The following is a 16,634-nucleotide window of genomic DNA, read 5'->3' as shown; positions in this document are numbered from 1 at the left end:
AAAAGAAAATGGTGCATATTTTTTCATTTAATAATCAGAGGTATACTTCTTTATTAAAATCTGAGGGTAAGTTCATTGAGAATTAGTATGACCACATGTATTAGGAAATGCTTTGGGCTGCTACTTAACAGAAACCTGAAGCAGCAGAGGCTTAAGTAAGGTAAAGGCCTGCACTTTCTCCCAAAAATAAGCAGAGAGGTGGCAGCTCGTGGTCATCAGGAGTCCGTGCTCCCTCCACCTTGGTGCTTTGCTGGACTTATTAAGCGCTTGGCTTTTATCATCAGTGTGTCTCATGGTTCAGTAAGGTTGCTGAAGCTCCAGCTATTATGTCCATGTTCCGGGCAGAAAGAAAAGAGCTGGAGGAAAGGACCAAAGGGTCCTGGCTGCATGGGCATCTTTTAAAGCTTTTTCCAGGAAATGCCACCCAATGACTCCCACTTACATCGCATTGGCCACCCCTTTGGCAAGAGAGGCTGGGAAACAGGGCTTGATGTCAGGGCCTTCTTGGTCCCTGTAACATGCCTGGGTTTCTGTTAGTGAGTAAGGAGACAGCATGGAGACTGGGCAGACAACTAGTCATCCGTGCTGCAGCACATAATTTAAATTATTGTCATTTTAAAGGAAGTTGTAGAGAGATGTATGTATGAGGTATAAGTTCCATTCGGTTTCTTACATACGGCCTTTTGAACACCCTTGGTTTCTGCTCATGCTAAAGCAGCCTTCCCTCTAACCACTTTGTCACTCGAACCTACTGGAAGTGTACCCAGGAGACATTTTCAAGCTGCTACCACGTGATGCAGTGTGGGCCTCCTCCATTCTGGTCAGGAGCGCCTAGGGCCGGTAGGTCATGCGCTCCGGCAGGCTGTGTGCCTGGCGTGACTTTGGCTCTGTTTGCTGTCCAGAGCCCTTGCAGGCAGCTGTTATTCTGGTGGCAGAAATCTGCTTACCACTCATCAAAATACAGCCTCATGTGAGCTTCTGTGATCTCAGCTCCCGACCCTGCTTCTTCTCTCCCTTGTGACAAAGCTGAAATCAGTGGGGAAAGCCAAGACCATTCTCTACCAGTTTTGTGCCATGGTAGCTCATTCCAAGCCCTCTTTCTCCTGCCATATGCTAACCCTGAACCTGTATTTTAGCAACAGTGAAAAAAATTACAGTTTCTGCTTCCCAACAGTGGCTGCCAGGGTGTAAAGTTAAGAAAGAACGCACACTCATACTCATGTGTATAACTCCATGCATGTGTGAGCTGAGTCTCGCAAAAGGAGAGACTTGCCGAGAGCAAGAGTGAGCGGGACGGAGGGTCCAGGTAGAGGAGGAACGTGCACACGAGGCGCACGGCCTGTTCAAGGAAGTGCCAGCACAGGAGCAAAACTCCTTGTTAGCATCTCTGATTTAGGTTAGGTTCCTAAAGCAGATTATAAAGGCAAAGACCCTCGCTGTGAACTGCAAATTGCTTTACACAAAGTTTGCTGCCAGAACCACGTGAGGGAGTCACCAAACATCCTCAGCAGTGGGTACTGTCATTTGAAAATTTCTTTAACAGTTTGATAGGTGAAAATGTCTTTTTCAGTGAAGCCGAACATTTTTTTTTTTAATGAGGGTTTTTTTTGGCTGCGTTGGGTCTTCATTGCTGCGCGCGGGCTTTCTTTGGTTGCGGCGAGCGGGGGCTACTCTTTGTTGCGGTGCGCGGGCTTCTCATTGCGGTGGCTTCTCTTGTAGCGGAGCACGGGCTCTAGGCAGGCTCAGTAGCTGTGGCGCACGGGCTTAGTTGCTCCGCAGCATGTGGGATCTTCCCGGCCCAGGGCTCGAACCCGTGTCCCCTGAATCGGCAGGCGGATTCTTAACCACCGCGCCACGCTGAACATTTTTTAAAAGGTTTTTTGGCTACTTATGTTTTTTTTTTCTTCTGCAAAGTGAATAACCTGGTCAGGACGTTCCATCACTTTTCTATTGAGGTATTAATGTTTCTGTGGTCCATTTATGTATGCAGCAAATATTTACTGAGTGCCTGTTACGTGCCGGGCACTCTTCCAGGTGCTGGGGACACGGCGGAAAACAAAACAGAGATCCCTGCCCTCCAGGGAGCTGATGTTCTGGCGAGAAAAGACAGACAGTGAACATGGAAACAAGGTCAAGATTTGTAAAAACTCTTTAAAGATTTAGGATGATAACACTTTGTTGTATAGTTTTCCCAGTTTGTCATTTGCTTTATTATTTTATTTGTATTGTAATCTGTCTTAGAGAGCTTCTCAATTGTTTTAGCTTTTGATTTTGGCATAATTTTAGATTTATAGAAAAGTTGCACAGATGGTAAAGAGACTTCCCAGCTGTGCCCGTCTTCCCCTGATGTTAGTGACTTACATCTAGCACATTTGTCAAAAGTAAGACATGAAATTAGTACACACTATTAACTAAATTGCTTCATTGGATTTCACCAGTTTTTCCACTAGTGTTCTTTTTTTCTATTCCAGAATCCAATGCAGGATACTAAGTTGCACTTAGGAAATTCTTAATTTTAATGAAGTAAAATCTATTGATTTTGTTCTTAGAGTGTCCTTCCATATCCTGAGATCTGACAAAACATTAACCTGTGTTTCTTCTAGATTTTTATGGTTTCATTTTTTAAATTATTTATTTCTTTAAGCCATCTGGGATTTATTTTGGTGCAGTGTACATAAAGATCTAGTTTTTATTTTTCTGAATAGTTGGTTATGCAGTTCTCTAGAATGAGTCCTTCCTTTCTTCACTGATTTGTGAAGCAACTTCTATCAAATATGAAATACTTAAATGTCCCAGGTTCTGTCTCTAGGCTACAGGTTCCATTACGTTGATTTTTCGATTGACGGCTGCGTCAGTATCTCACCGTTTTGACAGTTACATCTTTATAGTATGCTTTCATATCTGGTAGGACAAGACTTCCTCCTCCTTTAGCTTTATGAAAATTATATTAACGAGAATAATGATCCCATTTATGTGCCAGGTCCTGTGTTGGGAGCCACAGATAAGATATGAATGACCAAGTCCCATCTTCAAGGGAGCCAGTCTGTGGGGGAAGCAATCATGTGACTAGTGCCATCCAGCAGCGTGCTGGAGCATAGCTGACCCACAGGGCAAGGGCTGTGGAGTCCAGCTGGAGCAGTCATGGAAGGCTTGGCCTCTGCTTGATCGGAGTAGGAATCAGCCAGAGAAGTAGGCAGTGCATTTCGGGCAGAAGGAACAGTGGTCAAAGGCCTGGAGCTGGAGAAGTATGCAGCGTGTTTTGGGAACCTTATGCAGATGGTGTTGGAGCTTTAAGTCCTGGGATGGGGGTGGTGGGAAGAAGTAAGACTGCATAGGGAGGTGGGGCAGGATCATAGAAGTCCTTCACTGCCAAGGGAAGTGTTCAGATGACCCCAAGGGCCCTCCTATCCTGGAATTCTTCAATTACTGACTCTCTTCCCAGGAACATGTTCCCAGCCAACCTGGTGGAAGCCACATTCAAACAGGTGAGTGGGTCCCCGGACGATGGAGAGGTGGGCAGGCAGGGCCAGCCTGGGCCCGGCTAAGGAATGACAGGCTTGCCCAGCCAGTCTCCCTGTCTCTGGGGTTGGGACGCTAGGGAGAGGTGGTGGGAGGACCTGGATCCTTAGAGCCTCCTGGGGCCACACTCCTGCCCTGGGTTCCAACTTTTCACGAAGAAGAATTATGAGGGTGGAGGGAAGCCCCTGCTGAATGCCTGCTCTGCCCTCGTTTACACCCATGCGCGCACACACCATCCCCTTCAGTCCTCAAAACAACCCTTCCCTGGGGTAGGGCCAGCCCCTCTCCTGGACGAGGAATCCGAGGCTCAGGAGGGTTAAAGGATTTGCCCAAGGTTATATCACTAGTAAATGGCAGAGCTAGTAGGTGAACCCAGACCTGTCTGCGTCTAAGCCTGTTTCCTCTTTCTTTTTAGAATAATCCTTTCCCCCTAATAAAAACAGTAATAACATTCACTGTAAAATATTAGGAAAATACTAAAAAATATAAAGCAGAGGATAAAAGCCACCTGTAGTTCCAGCACCTAGCAATAGCGATCGTAGAAGGTATGTTTCTAGTCTGTTTTTCTCTGCAGAAATGTTTTTAAAAATAAAATTAGGATCATAGGACATATATGGTATGCATCTTGCTGTTTTTCCCCCCACTCCCGTTATATCATGGGTACTTTCCATGGTTATTAAATGTTTCTTAAAAATACAATATTTAGTGATGATGCAACTGTTTGGCTCTTATAAGGCTGGCTATAATTTATTTGCCCATTTCCCCTTTCAGTTGTTTTCCAAAACAAGAAATTATGGTCAACAACCTTGTACACCAATCTTTGTCTGCACTTCTAATAATTTCCCATTCTTTTCCTCTTCTAAAATGTCAGCCGGTTGGTTGACTCAGTCCAACAAGCATTTCCTATCTTCTTCCCTGTGCTGGGGCCCTGTATTGGGCCTGGAGACACAGAGGAGGTGGCTGAGGGTTGTGGAAGAGGCTCTGAAATAAGGAGCTGTGAAACCCTGAGCTAATCACTGTATCTTTCCTAACCTCCTGGGTCTTCATCTGTGAGATGAGCCAGGTAGTGAAGGTCCCTGAATGCTAGGCTAGGGAGTTTAGATATTATTCCAACAGTGACGGGGAATTATTGAAGATGTGAGAGAGAAAGAGAGAATATTGCTCTACTTCACTTCCCTGCCTGGAATGCCCTTTATCTTTTGGCAAACTCCTACCCATCCTTCAAGGCCCAGCACCCAGCACAGAGTGTTCAACGTTGGGATGTTGATTACGATGGTGATGGTGGTGGTGGTGATAATAGCAGTAATGGTTACAGAAGGCTTACCATGTGCCACGCCCTGCTGTCAACACTTCACATATATTGTCTCATTTAACCTAACGAGGTAGATTAACTATTAAGACCCCATTTTACAGATGAGGGAACGGAAGCACAGATCCTGAGTGGTTCCCTTTTTCCCCCACTAGAAGACTTGCTTTATTGATACTGTGGTGTTGGGAGGATAGGAGCCCTTATGTGGACTCCTAGTACCTGAGGAATGAGAGGAAAAGACTCAGGAATGCCCTGAGGGCTGAGGAGGAAAGGTAGGTGACTCAGCCACTCAACTCTTCCCAGCTGGGGCCTCATCTCATCAAGAAAGCTCGGGACAAGCTGAGCTTTTCAAATAGAAAATCCAAGTTTCCATCAGTGGAAGGCAGGGCTGGCTGGCTGTTATGGATGGATAATGGATGGTTGAAAGGGGATAAACAGGTGAAAGGAGGATTATCCAAGTAGATTATCCAGGTAGGAGATGGATGGATGATTAGAGAGGGTCCCAGGTGGGTGTAATGAGGCATAGAAAGAAGAGAGAAGGCAGGATGGAGGGAGGTGTGGCTGGGTAGTGTATGGATGGATAAAGGAACCTCAGTTTTATTTTTGGTAAAATATTGATAATAATTGAGAATAATCCCTGTCCTGCCTGTGTCACAGGGTTATTGTCAATCAAATAGTTCATGAGTGGATGCAAATGTGCTTCCAAGATGTTATTATCATTGTTGTTGTTGATATTAGTAACAACACTTGGACTCATTCCGGGTTGGGATGTCGCCCAACAGTACCGCACCAAGACCACCCCCGTTGTGAAGTCCCCCAAGGTGGCACCGGAGGAGGCCCCTCCTCGGCGGATCCTCATCTATGGGGTCCAGGAGGAGAATGGCTCTCGTGTGCAGAACTTCGCCCTGGACCTGACCCCCCCGCCCGAGGTCATTTACAAGTCGGAGCCTGGCACCAGCGACGGCATGAACGTGCTGGGCATCGTCATCTTCTCTGCCACCATGGGTATGTGCTGCCCACCCGCCCCGGCGTGCCGTGGAGCCTGCCCTCCTTGCATTTATCCCTCCCTGCATCCCTGCGTCCAGTAACCTGAATAGCCTGGAGTCTCCCCATCTTCCAGGTGGCTCCTTCCTTTCCTTTCCAAGGGAGTGGCTCATGTCCCCGTTCCATTGGCGGGGGCAGGAGGTATCCTCAGCCGGAGCTGATGTTCCTCACTCGGAATTCCCCATCCCTGGGTGCTGTTTACCTCCAGCGGTGTCGGCCCTCCCTATGAGAAGAGCATGCCTCTAGCCCCGTCCCAGCGGCTGTTTATTTAAAGCCCTCATTCCTCCCCCCCGCCCTCAACCACGGGGCCTTCTCTCTGCAGACCTGTCTGTGCCATTTCTTGGGGCCGCCTGACCACACCCTTCCCTTTGTTACTCTTCTCTGGGTCCCCAAGGCCCACCACAGGCTACTTACCAGAAAGCTGGTAACGCTTAACTTGCACAGGCCCCTTTTGGGGCCTGTACCTTTTTTCCTTTTTTAAATTTTGTATTCTTTTTCTTGAAGAGGTCCACAGACTGTGTAAGCTTCAGATCCCACAAAACCTCTGGATACGCCCCTGCCTGTGCGCCCATGGCCACCCCCACCAACGTACGCATACAACCTTCTCCCTCCTTTGGAGCCTAGGAAGTCCTAACCCCTCCACAGCAATCTAGCTTGTCCTCGTCCTTTTAGGCCAGCCCAGGGGTCATCACGAGTCTCACTATAAAATCACATCAGCCCCCCGTCGCCCCAGCCCCAGACCTGGGAGGGCTTCTCTGGCTTCCGACTCCTCTGCAGGGCTTTCTTCTCAGTGGAAGGCCTCCCCATCCTCCTGGCTTCTCAGCCAAGGAACCTGGGGGTCACTTGCTAGCCCGCCTTCTGCCTCAGCTCACATCCACATCCAGTCAGGCCTGCCCCTGAAATCTCTCTGCAGTCCGTGCACTTACCTGCGGCGCACTGCCCCAGCCAAGGCCGTCGTCATCTCTTACCTGGTTTCTGCAAATGCCGCCTCAAGAATTCCGTGTCCCGGTGTGTCCTCCTCACGGGGTCACTGAGTCTCCACGTAAAGCCTCCACTGGCTCCACTGTACTCCAAGAGGGGTCCAAACACCGCGCGCGGCCCGCACAGCCTGCAAGCTCCGGCCAGGCTGCCCCCTCTCGTCCTGCTCACTTCCCCCGCCGCGCTGCCGGCCAGTTCCTGGAAGGCGCCTCCCGGGCCCTTCCCACCTCCCTCAGCCTGGCCGTTCCTGCCCCTCCCTCTCCCCTGCACCTTTCTCATCCTTGAGGGGCCTCTGCATAAGCATCCCGTCCTGGGGAAAGTCTACCTGGCCCCCCAGTCAGGTGCGCTGTGTTACTCACATGTTTGACCCAGTGCAGTTATGTAATTGTTTGTGTGACTGTTTAACGGCTGCACGGCAGCTGTGTACGCTCCATGTAGGCGGAGACAGGGCTTGTTCTCCATTTAGCCCCATAGCCTCCACGGGACTGGCTGGAACAGGTGCTCAGTAAAATCTTCCAGAGAGGGCTTCCCCGGTGGCGCAGTGGTTGAGAGTCCGCCTGCCAATGCAGGGGACACGGGTTCGTGCCCCAGTCCGGGAAGATCCCACATGCCGCGGAGCGGCTGGGCCCGTGAGCCATGGCCGCTGAGCCTGCGCGTCCAGAGCCTGTTGCTCCGCAACGGAAGAGGCCACAACAGTGAGAGGCCCGCATACCGCAAAAAAAAAAAAAAAAAAAAAAAAAAAAAAAAAAATCTTCCAGAGAGACCGGTAGATGGATGGATGGATGGATGAATGATAAGGGGTAATGGAGCACTTATCGTCGTGGTCAAAAGGCCAGGCAGGCACACAGAGGAGCCAGGACCTCAGAGACCCAAGAGTGTGAGGAGACAGTGTTTGGAAGCATCCTCAGTCCATCTGATAATTTGTCCCCAATCCTGGACTTTCCTCCTCCTCCCAGCCATCGCCTCTCTCTTAGGGGTGGGAACACACTAAAAGGACATCTATTGGCAGAGCTAAAGAAACCTTTGAGACCCTTCAACTCACCGTTTGCTGAGCACATGCAACTGTCCACGTGTCAGTGTGTATTTGTTGTGTGTGCCCAGCTATAGCTGCACCCACATCTGTGTGCCCACATCTGAGTGTGAGCAAGCACATTTGCACGGCTGCTCCCCTCACCGCAACCTCCTTCCCCGTTTCCTCCCTGGTGCTGGGATGTGGCTGACGCTAAGGTGTCATTGGCCCTGCCTGTCGGAGGAAGCCCACTGCCACCCCCTGCGTCCCATGCACACTAGCACCTAGCCAGCCGGAGCCCATGGATGCCCCAGAGAGCCTGATGAGGAACAGGAAGAGCCGAGAAGGGACAGAGCCAGCAGAAAACCTGGCTCTGAGCTCAGTCAGGCTTCCGTGGGCCAGATGCCCAGGGCTGGTCCCAGTGTCATCCGCATGTCTGGCCCCTCCTACCCACCCCGGCAGGGCGCCACCGCCCCGCATCACCCGTGGTAGCTGCTCCCCAGACAGCGTGGGTTCGGCTTCATGGGCAGGGAAAGAGCTCTTCTCTGGAGTCCCACAGACCAGGGTTCCAATCCTGCCCCTCCCCAGCTGAGTCAGTGGGTGAGCCTCTCGGACACAGTGACAGTAAGCTCCACGAGGGCAGTCACAGGGTGTGATGTGCTCTCCAGTTTTGTGTCACCAGAGGGACTGCAGTCACTTGTCACTGTCCCAGGAGTGGCCTCACCATGCTCACCTGCACGAGCTCACCCCACAGAATAGCACACATGTGAAAGCTTCCTGAGTGAAGGAGAGCCCAGAACCCCAAGGGGAGGGCAACAGGGGCTCCGGAAAAGGCTTTATCATTCATTCATCTGTTCATTCATACGTTCATTCATCCATCCAATGATGAGTTGCCTTCATGCGGTTCACCTTCTACTGGAGAAGACAGAAAAAAACACCAGACGACTGTTGTAATAAGTGATATGAAGGGATCAGAAAGAAGTGAAATAGAGGGGAGTAGGTGGGGAGTCTGCCAGGGCAGTGGGAGCGGGTCTCCAGCCAGGCCAGAGCTTCAGGCATCGGGTACCATGCGGGCAAAGGCCCCACCACAGTCAAGAGCTTGATGTAGTCTAGCAACGTGAAGAAGACCGCGACGCAGGAGCACAGCGAGGAAGGGAAAGCAGGGCCTGATGGAGGCGGGAGTTGTGAACGGGGTCGGATCAAGTGGGGCCCGAAGCGGGGGGTGTGGGAGCGCTGGTTGTGCTGTGTGTGCAGGGAAGCCGGTCGGGGGTGTCGGCAGGGAGCATTTCTATCTTTAGAGCATGGTACTTGCTGCTGGGTAGAGCGGGGCGACAGAGGAGGAAGAGATGAGAGCCCTGTGGGGAGGCCACAGTCTGCTCCAGCGGGGAGGAGAGGGGCGGCGCGAGGGAAGCGCTGGGGCGTCAGAGGCTGCCGGGCAGTCGGCTAAGCGCCGAGATCTGCGTGTGCCTGTGGTCTGTCCCTGCCTGGCCACCAGCCCGTGTTGGCACACGTAGGCATCATGCATATCTGCCGCCGTCTGCGGCGTCTGTGATATGCTGTGTCCCTGCCCCCCGCAGGCATCATGCTGGGCCGTATGGGTGACAGCGGGGCCCCCCTGGTCAGCTTCTGCCAGTGCCTCAATGAGTCCGTCATGAAGATCGTGGCAGTGGCTGTGTGGTAAGCCTCGTCGCAGGGGTGCGGGGGTCTTCTCTTCTACCCACTCCACCCCCTTCCAGCTCTGCCCTGGGCAGCTGGTGGGACACCGTGGTCCCGTGGGAGGGAGCAGAAAGCTGCCCGGGAGGCTGCGTTCCCCTGGATCCCCCCAGCCCTGACTAGGCCGGGTTCCAGCCCTGGGCCTGCCACTTCTGGCTCCATCAGGCCCACTGGCGGCAAGCTAAGAGCTAATAAACCTGGCCCTGTGCTCTTGGCCTCAGTTTCCCCATCACCTGGGGACTCATCAGCTCAGTCTTTGGAGAAAGGAAACACTGGAAGTGACAAGCAGCTGCCCCTTCTTGGTTCAGAGTTCAGACCTTAGGAATCTTCTCATTTAACCTTGCACAGTCAGATGGGGAAAGGCAGAGGCCTGCCAAGGTCACCCCCAGAGGCTGTGGCATTGCTGGGCTGAAACGTGGGCTTGCAGAGGGCAGGGGAGCTCCTCAAAGGCCTGGACAGAGGAAGGCAGAGCGGCAGGAGGCTGTGCATCGCTGGGCTGGTTGAGGTGGCATTCGTTTCACCACGTGCCAGGCACCTGGGCACACAGTCTCATTCTGTCCTCACAGGCGCCCCGGGAGGCTTAGAAGGGTGAGGCTAGGCAGTGATGCAGTGCCAGGGCCTCCCAGGACCTTTGTGTGCCCGGCACTGAGCCGGCTGCCCCGCCCACCCCAGGTACTTCCCCTTTGGCATCGTGTTCCTCATCGCTGGCAAGATCCTGGAGATGGACAACCCCACGACCGTGGGAAAGAAGCTGGGCTTCTACGCTGTCACCGTGGTGTGCGGGCTGGTGGTGCACGGCCTCTTCATCCTGCCCCTGCTTTACTTCTTCATCACCAAAAAGAACCCCATCGTCTTCATCCGCGGCATTCTCCAGGCCCTGCTCATCGCGCTGGCCACCTCCTCCAGGTAGCCCTGGGCAGCGGGCAGGATGGGGGAGGAGACCATGGCTGAATGCTGTCCTTCTGTCCAGCCATCATTTGTCCATAGCCATAGAACCACGGAAAGTGTCAGCGTGACCTGCTTCACAAACTTGGGAGACGCTCCGGTAACAAGACGTGTTCTTAAAATGTAATGCTTGAGGCACTACCTGCCCAAAGGGCAGACCCACATACCCCGGTTCACTCAGTCCACATAGGGCTCAGCTTCCACGCGACAGCGGCAGGGGGAGCTGGAGAGTGCTGAGTCTGCAGTCGCTATCACTGTTGCCTTGCGCTGCCACGTGGTGCTCCTGTGGAAGTCAGGCCCTGTGCTGTTTAGGGACCTTGCCTGTCTACCATCACTGGGACAGCCTGGCAAGTTGCCCCGTCACAACCTTGGCGGTGTCTCCAGACAGTGGGAACTTGCCTCGTGGTTCCATCACCCACTAGCTGTGTGGCTGTGGGCCAGTCACCTGACCTCCCTGGTGACCTCCCTGTCAGTTTCCTCGGATACAGACTGAGGATCATTGCAGCCTCTGCCACATAGGGTTACTGGGGGATTAATGGAGATAACCCACTAAGGCCGGTCTGGGCTTGATGAAGCAGCACCTGCCCTCAAAGATCCCAGACCAAAGCGAGTGCAGGAGACCCAGGGAGGTAGTGTCATGCAAACTTGGCTATTGAGCAAGGGGTGGGGTAGGGGAAAGGAGGTGGTCACTTACTGGGCATCTAACCCTGTGAAGAAAGGGTGGTTCTCCCCACAGCAAATGTCCAAGCTCCGCACGGAAGAAGTCACCCGAACTTGAGCCCATGTCTCTGGCACCAAAGGCCTGGCTCTTCCCTGCATCCCTTACTGCCTTCTCTTCCCTGGGCCTCAGCTTCCCAATCTGTAAAATGGGAATGAGGGCCACCACAGACCTCCTTCCCTGGCAGCCACATGGCCCACCCTTGGCAGCAGAAGCACCTCATACAGGACTCAGGAGGAGCAGAAGCCCAGTGAGGAGAAGCCCTAGAAGCCTTGTCCAGGAACCCTCACCCAGGGCCGAGGGAGGAGGTGAGAGGGAAAGACGAAGCCCCAAGCAGCTGCTGGCCCCCGTGACAGAGCCGGCAGCCCTTGCCATTTCCTGTTGGCAGGAACCACGGCCTCGGGCCCAGCATGCCTGGGGCCCATGAGGGGCTCTGGCAGGTGCCAGTGGGCTTCCCAGGCAATGGCCTGTGGTAGAGGAAGGGCTCTGGGGCCACGCTAACCTGAGTTTCAGTCCCAACACTGCCACTGGGAGCTCAGTAACAACACAGCTGCAACGTGAGCAGTGGCTACCACTGGTTGAGCGCCTACAGTATGCAGACGCTGTCCTGAGGGCCCACTCGTTAATCCTAATAGCTCTGTAATGTATGGACTGCTTGGGACAAGGAAACTACGGCACACGCAGGTTAAGGAGGTGCCCGGGCCACTGGGCTAGTGGGAGGCCGGAATCTGAAGCCAGCGGTCCCGCCAGAGCCCTGCTTTTGACTGACCTCTTCATCCGCACTTGGCACAGTCGTGCGACACAGGGTCAGCCCCTCCTCCCCTCTGGGCTTCAGTTTTTTCACCTGTAAAAGGGACTTAAAACCCCTCCCTCCCAGGAAGCCATGAGGATGTATAAAGCACAGTGCCCGGCGCATAGTAGGAGCTCGGCTGGTGGTAAATCCCTTCCTGACCCATGTGTATGGGGGTCTCTGAGGCCCTGGGCCTGGGCAAGTCTGGCCATGTGACCATTTTCAAAGCCCCTTCAGCCTGTTCTAACCCTACCCCAGATGGGCCAACTGCCTGGCGTGGGGGGCGTGGGTGGGGAGAACTTCTGTCACTGGTCAGCGGACAACCTGGGGGCCCTGCCCATCCTGGAGGAGGGTGACGAGCAGACGCTGGCCCCTCTGCCCACAGCTCAGCCACACTGCCAATCACCTTCAAGTGCCTGCTGGAGAACAACCACATCGACCGGCGCATTGCCCGTTTCGTGCTGCCCGTGGGCGCCACCATAAACATGGACGGCACCGCACTCTACGAGGCTGTGGCCGCCATCTTCATTGCCCAGGTCAACAACTATGATCTGGACTTCGGCCAGATCATCACCATCAGGTGCACCCCCGACACCCTGCACCCAGTGTGGATTGGGGCGGGGGGTACTCTGGAACGGCCTTCAGGAGTCTTGAGCTCCCAGATCTCATGGAGTCTCTGAGGCCCAGAGAGGGCAAGGGGCTTATTCCAGGCCACACAGCAAGCCAGTGCTGGGGCTGAAACGTGACCTGGCCTCGTGACTCGGGGCACCAGGCTCCTTCCCCAGCGCTGCCCTGCAGAGGGGAGCTCTGAGCAGGCTGGGAAGCTTGGGGCCGGAGGAGGGCCTGCAGCCTGGACATGCAGAGCAGGGGAGGGTGATTCAGGCAGGCACAGGGTAAGCAGAGGCCAGGGGCAGGATTGAGGGATGGTGGAAGAGTTGCTGGTGTGGCTAGAGCTGAGGGAAGGGTGCTAGGGTGAGGGGCAGAGGCCAAGGGGAAAGCCTCACATGCCACCCCGAGGGTACAAGTCTGACCCTGGGGACCCAGTCCTAGAGGGAGGCTGGGCAGAGCTGTGCCAGTGGACAATCAGAATCTGTGGGCAGCTTGCTGGAAACCTACAGAGACAGTGGCTCCAGACACAGGGTTTTCCACAAACTCCTCAGGAGGTTCTGCTGAGGCCAGGGATGCGGGCCTCTGGGACCACAGGACCTTAAGCAGAGACATGCCTCCCACCCAGGGAACTCCCTGATGTGGCATTCCTAACAATTCCTGCTCCACGTGCTGCCCCCAGAGGCCCGGGGATTTTGGCCTCCTCCTTGGGTCCAGGGCCCAGCAATGCTCCCTGCCCCTCCTGCAGCATCACAGCCACCGCAGCCAGCATCGGGGCAGCCGGCATCCCCCAGGCCGGGCTTGTCACCATGGTCATCGTGCTCACCTCCGTGGGACTTCCCACTGATGACATCACCCTCATCATTGCTGTCGACTGGGCTCTGTGAGTGGGGTTCGCCCCCCCCACCCCTATGCCTTGGGTGGTAGGCACTCGGGGTGGGCTGGGGAACTGCCGTGGTTTGGCACAGTGGGTACTCGCTGACACCGGCCCAGCTGCATGATTTGCGGGGCCCAGTTTTCAAAAATGAAAATGTGGGATCCCTTGTTCGAAAATTATAAAGAATTTCAAGAGGGTGGGAGCAGAGCATTAGCCCGAGTCCGGGCCCTTCTACACACTGACCCTGAGCCACTGCACAGTCACATGCCTACAAAGCCGGCCCTGCATCACCCACTTCAGCATCACCGGGGGGGGGGGGGCTGGGAGGACCAGGAAGGCGCCCATCCTGTGGGTGCTGCTGGGGTGAGCACTGTCCTCTTCCAGCTCCCCTTACAGCAGAGGGCCTGCCGCTCACTGCCCACCTTGGCCCACCAGGGACCGTTTCCGCACCATGATTAACGTGCTGGGTGATGCACTGGCCGCCGGGATCATGGCTCATGTCTGCCGGAAGGACTTCACTCAGGACACGGGCACTGAGGTGAGAATGGTGCCTCCCTCCCAGCCGGGCTGCCCAAAGACCGGGGGTGGAGCCAGGTGGGGTGGGCAAGGCAGCACATCGGCCACCCACCAGCTGGGCAGCCCTCACCTGATTCCTCCATGCCTTGTTCTCATCGTGGGCACCCGGGTGACAGATTCCTCTAACAGCAAATTGCTGAGCACCCACTGTGGCCAGCACTGATCCAGACACAGGAGCAGCAGTGGTGAACACAGTCAGTGCCCTCAGGGGGCAGTGCCCACAGCAATGCCAGCGTTCACACGTCTGCTGGGGCTCCTTCAGTAACCACGTGTAGCAGGCTGCCCCACTCCATGGGGAGGACGCTGAGGCCAGGCAGGGGAGCCGCCCATTCCCGCACTGGACCCCGTGGGCCAGGTGCCCTCCTCTACTAAGACAGTCCCAGGAGAAGGCAGGAACTGGAGCCCAGAGAGTCCCTGTGACCTATCAAGATCCCCCAGCACGTCTGTAGGAAACCCAGTCGGGTTGTTCCCAGCCCTTTGCTCCTTCAGTCCTCCCTACTGCCTAACCCCAGTCTTGCCTGCTGCTGCCAAGACCTGTTTCCCCTCACCAGAAACTGCCGCCCTGCGAGACCAGCCCAGTGAGCCTCCAGGAGATCGTGGCGACCCAGCAGAACGGCTGTGTGAAGAGCGTGGCTGAGGCCTCAGAGCTGACCCTGGGCCCCACCTGTCCCCACCACGTCCCCATCCAGGTAGAGCAGGATGAGGAGCCAGCTGCCGCCAGCCTGGACCACTGCACCATTGAGATCAGTGAGCTTGAGACCAACGTCTGAGCCTGCGGAGCTGTAGGGGCTGGGGGAGGCCTCCGTGATCAGGGGCCAAGGGCAGAATCTCAACTCACGACCTTCCTGAGCACAGGACCAGGCTCACACTACCTTCCCCCCACCTTGAGAGTCCGGAATGAGATCCACTGGACGGAAAGTGGAGTTTCAGAAAGGGGAAAGACTGCATGTGGGAGCCCCGGCTGGAGAGTTACAGGCAGGCGTAGCCCAAGCCCCGCCTGTAACATTTCCATCGTGTTGACCTGTGAGGGCGGCAGGCAGGGGTACGGTCCCCACTTTCTGGAACACAGAGTTGAGGCTCTGAGGGCTGAAAACAGTTGCCCCAGGTCTCAGAGCAAATAATGTCAGGGCCAGGACTCTAGTTCAAGGCTTTCAAGCCTCGGCCCCTCCCTCCCGGAGGATAGGGTTGCCTGCAAGGCCAGATGCCAAGAGAGAGGCTCCACCCCTTCCCAGGAGCCCCAAAGCCACCACTGCTTTCAATTTATGAAGACATAGCAATGTCCTGGTTCTGCCCCAGCTGTGTCCCAGCCCAGGCCAGCCCCCACCCTGCCCCGTAACACGTGGTCTCAAACAAACTGCTCTCCCCAAGGATGGGCCCAGCCTAAGGCCAAGACCGCTGCCTTCCGTGTGCCACATGACCTGTGTGTATGGGGGCCCATCCTGTCTCCTGTCCTACCAGTTATCTCTCACAAAGCTCACCCAATGTGGAGACGAGGATGTCTTCATCAGAGCCCCAGGGCCGTTAGAAACACCAGGGCTAGCCTCCCACTGAACAGGTGGGCTGGCCGGGACTGGGGAGGCAGACTCACCTGGGATGCTTTAGTCAAGCTACCCATGTGGCCCTGGGGTCAGCGCTCCCCCAAAGCCCGTGTGATGAAGTGGAGTTAGATTTTCTATTCCCTTCGGTGTTTGCAAATTCAGTGATGACTAAATAAAGGTATTTTCTTTTTCAATCTTGTGGGCCTAGCGACCATACTCTGGCCAGCATTTCTTTATTGGGCTAATACAGGCAGTCAAAGAGCAGACTGGCCTGTCTGGGCAGCCAGAGGACAGACAGGGCTGTCCGGGAAGCTAGAATGTCAACAGCCTTGTCCGTGTAGCTGAAGTGTAGACAGCTCTGCCTGGGCTGTCAGCGTGTGGACAGGCCTGCCTGGGCCGCCAGCGTGCAAATGAGCCCATCCTGGTGGCTGGAGTGGGGACAGGCCTGCCTGGGCCGTCACATGCAGGAGGTAGAGTGCAAACCAGGCTGCCCAGGGGCCTGTCTGGACAGCCGCAGTGTGGACAGACCACTCTGCCCACAGCCTGGGCTCTGCTCTGCAGGCAGGGCCCTGAGGTCGGTCATCACAAAAGAAACACATTTCCTCAGCCAGCCTGGCTCCTTTCAGTGAATGCTTTGCTTTAAGAAGGGGATGTGCCCAAGAAGTTTCCGGACTCTCCCTCCGTCGTTCTCCTCAGCCCCATGGTGCCTCCAGGAGGCTTGCAGGGGACACAGAAGAGCCCTGGCCACACGGCCTGCTCTGGATGTACTCTGGGGAGAAGATGCAGCCCCAGGGTCTTGCACTGTGGAGCCCCGGAGACACTGAAGCTGGGGGAGGGGAGGGCCCTTCCAGGGTCACTCCGAGAATCAGGAGGGTACCTGCCTCCCAGCCCCCACTCCTGAACTACTTCCATCCTCCTCCCAGGGCCATAGTCTGAGGAGCCCAGGAAGGGCCCCCGGCTCCCCCTCCCACTGCAGGGCTGAGGGCTGTAGTATCCACCATGGGAGCGTCTT

The 16,634-nt window shown here is 55.0% G+C and overlaps 1 protein-coding gene across 3 annotated transcripts in view; it reads left to right on the top strand.

Moving 5' to 3' along the window:
• SLC1A7 (solute carrier family 1 member 7) overlaps positions 1 to 14,957 on the top strand; it is a 46,554-nt gene extending 31,597 nt beyond the window's left edge. Inside the window, exons 4-11 of one of the 3 annotated variants that reach the window (XM_060005198.1) lie at positions 3,443 to 3,485; positions 5,611 to 5,833; positions 9,437 to 9,536; positions 10,245 to 10,478; positions 12,411 to 12,605; positions 13,380 to 13,514; positions 13,944 to 14,046; positions 14,636 to 14,957. In XM_060005198.1, coding sequence (XP_059861181.1) covers positions 3,443 to 3,485; positions 5,611 to 5,833; positions 9,437 to 9,536; positions 10,245 to 10,478; positions 12,411 to 12,605; positions 13,380 to 13,514; positions 13,944 to 14,046; positions 14,636 to 14,854 — 1,252 coding nt within the window. In that variant the 3' untranslated portion in view covers positions 14,855 to 14,957. Of the gene's footprint in view, positions 1 to 345; positions 843 to 3,442; positions 3,486 to 5,610; positions 5,834 to 9,436; positions 9,537 to 10,244; positions 10,479 to 12,410; positions 12,606 to 13,379; positions 13,515 to 13,943; positions 14,047 to 14,616 lie in introns of those variants that run through there. The other 2 variants (XM_060005207.1, XM_060005217.1) reach the window with 2 other exon arrangements.
• The last annotated feature ends 1,677 nt before the right edge of the window (positions 14,958 to 16,634 follow it).

This window comes from Delphinus delphis, chromosome 1 (assembly GCF_949987515.2).
Source record: "Delphinus delphis chromosome 1, mDelDel1.2, whole genome shotgun sequence".
Taxonomy (NCBI): domain Eukaryota; kingdom Metazoa; phylum Chordata; class Mammalia; order Artiodactyla; family Delphinidae; genus Delphinus; species Delphinus delphis.
This window is presented reverse-complemented; position numbering and strand designations above follow the sequence as displayed.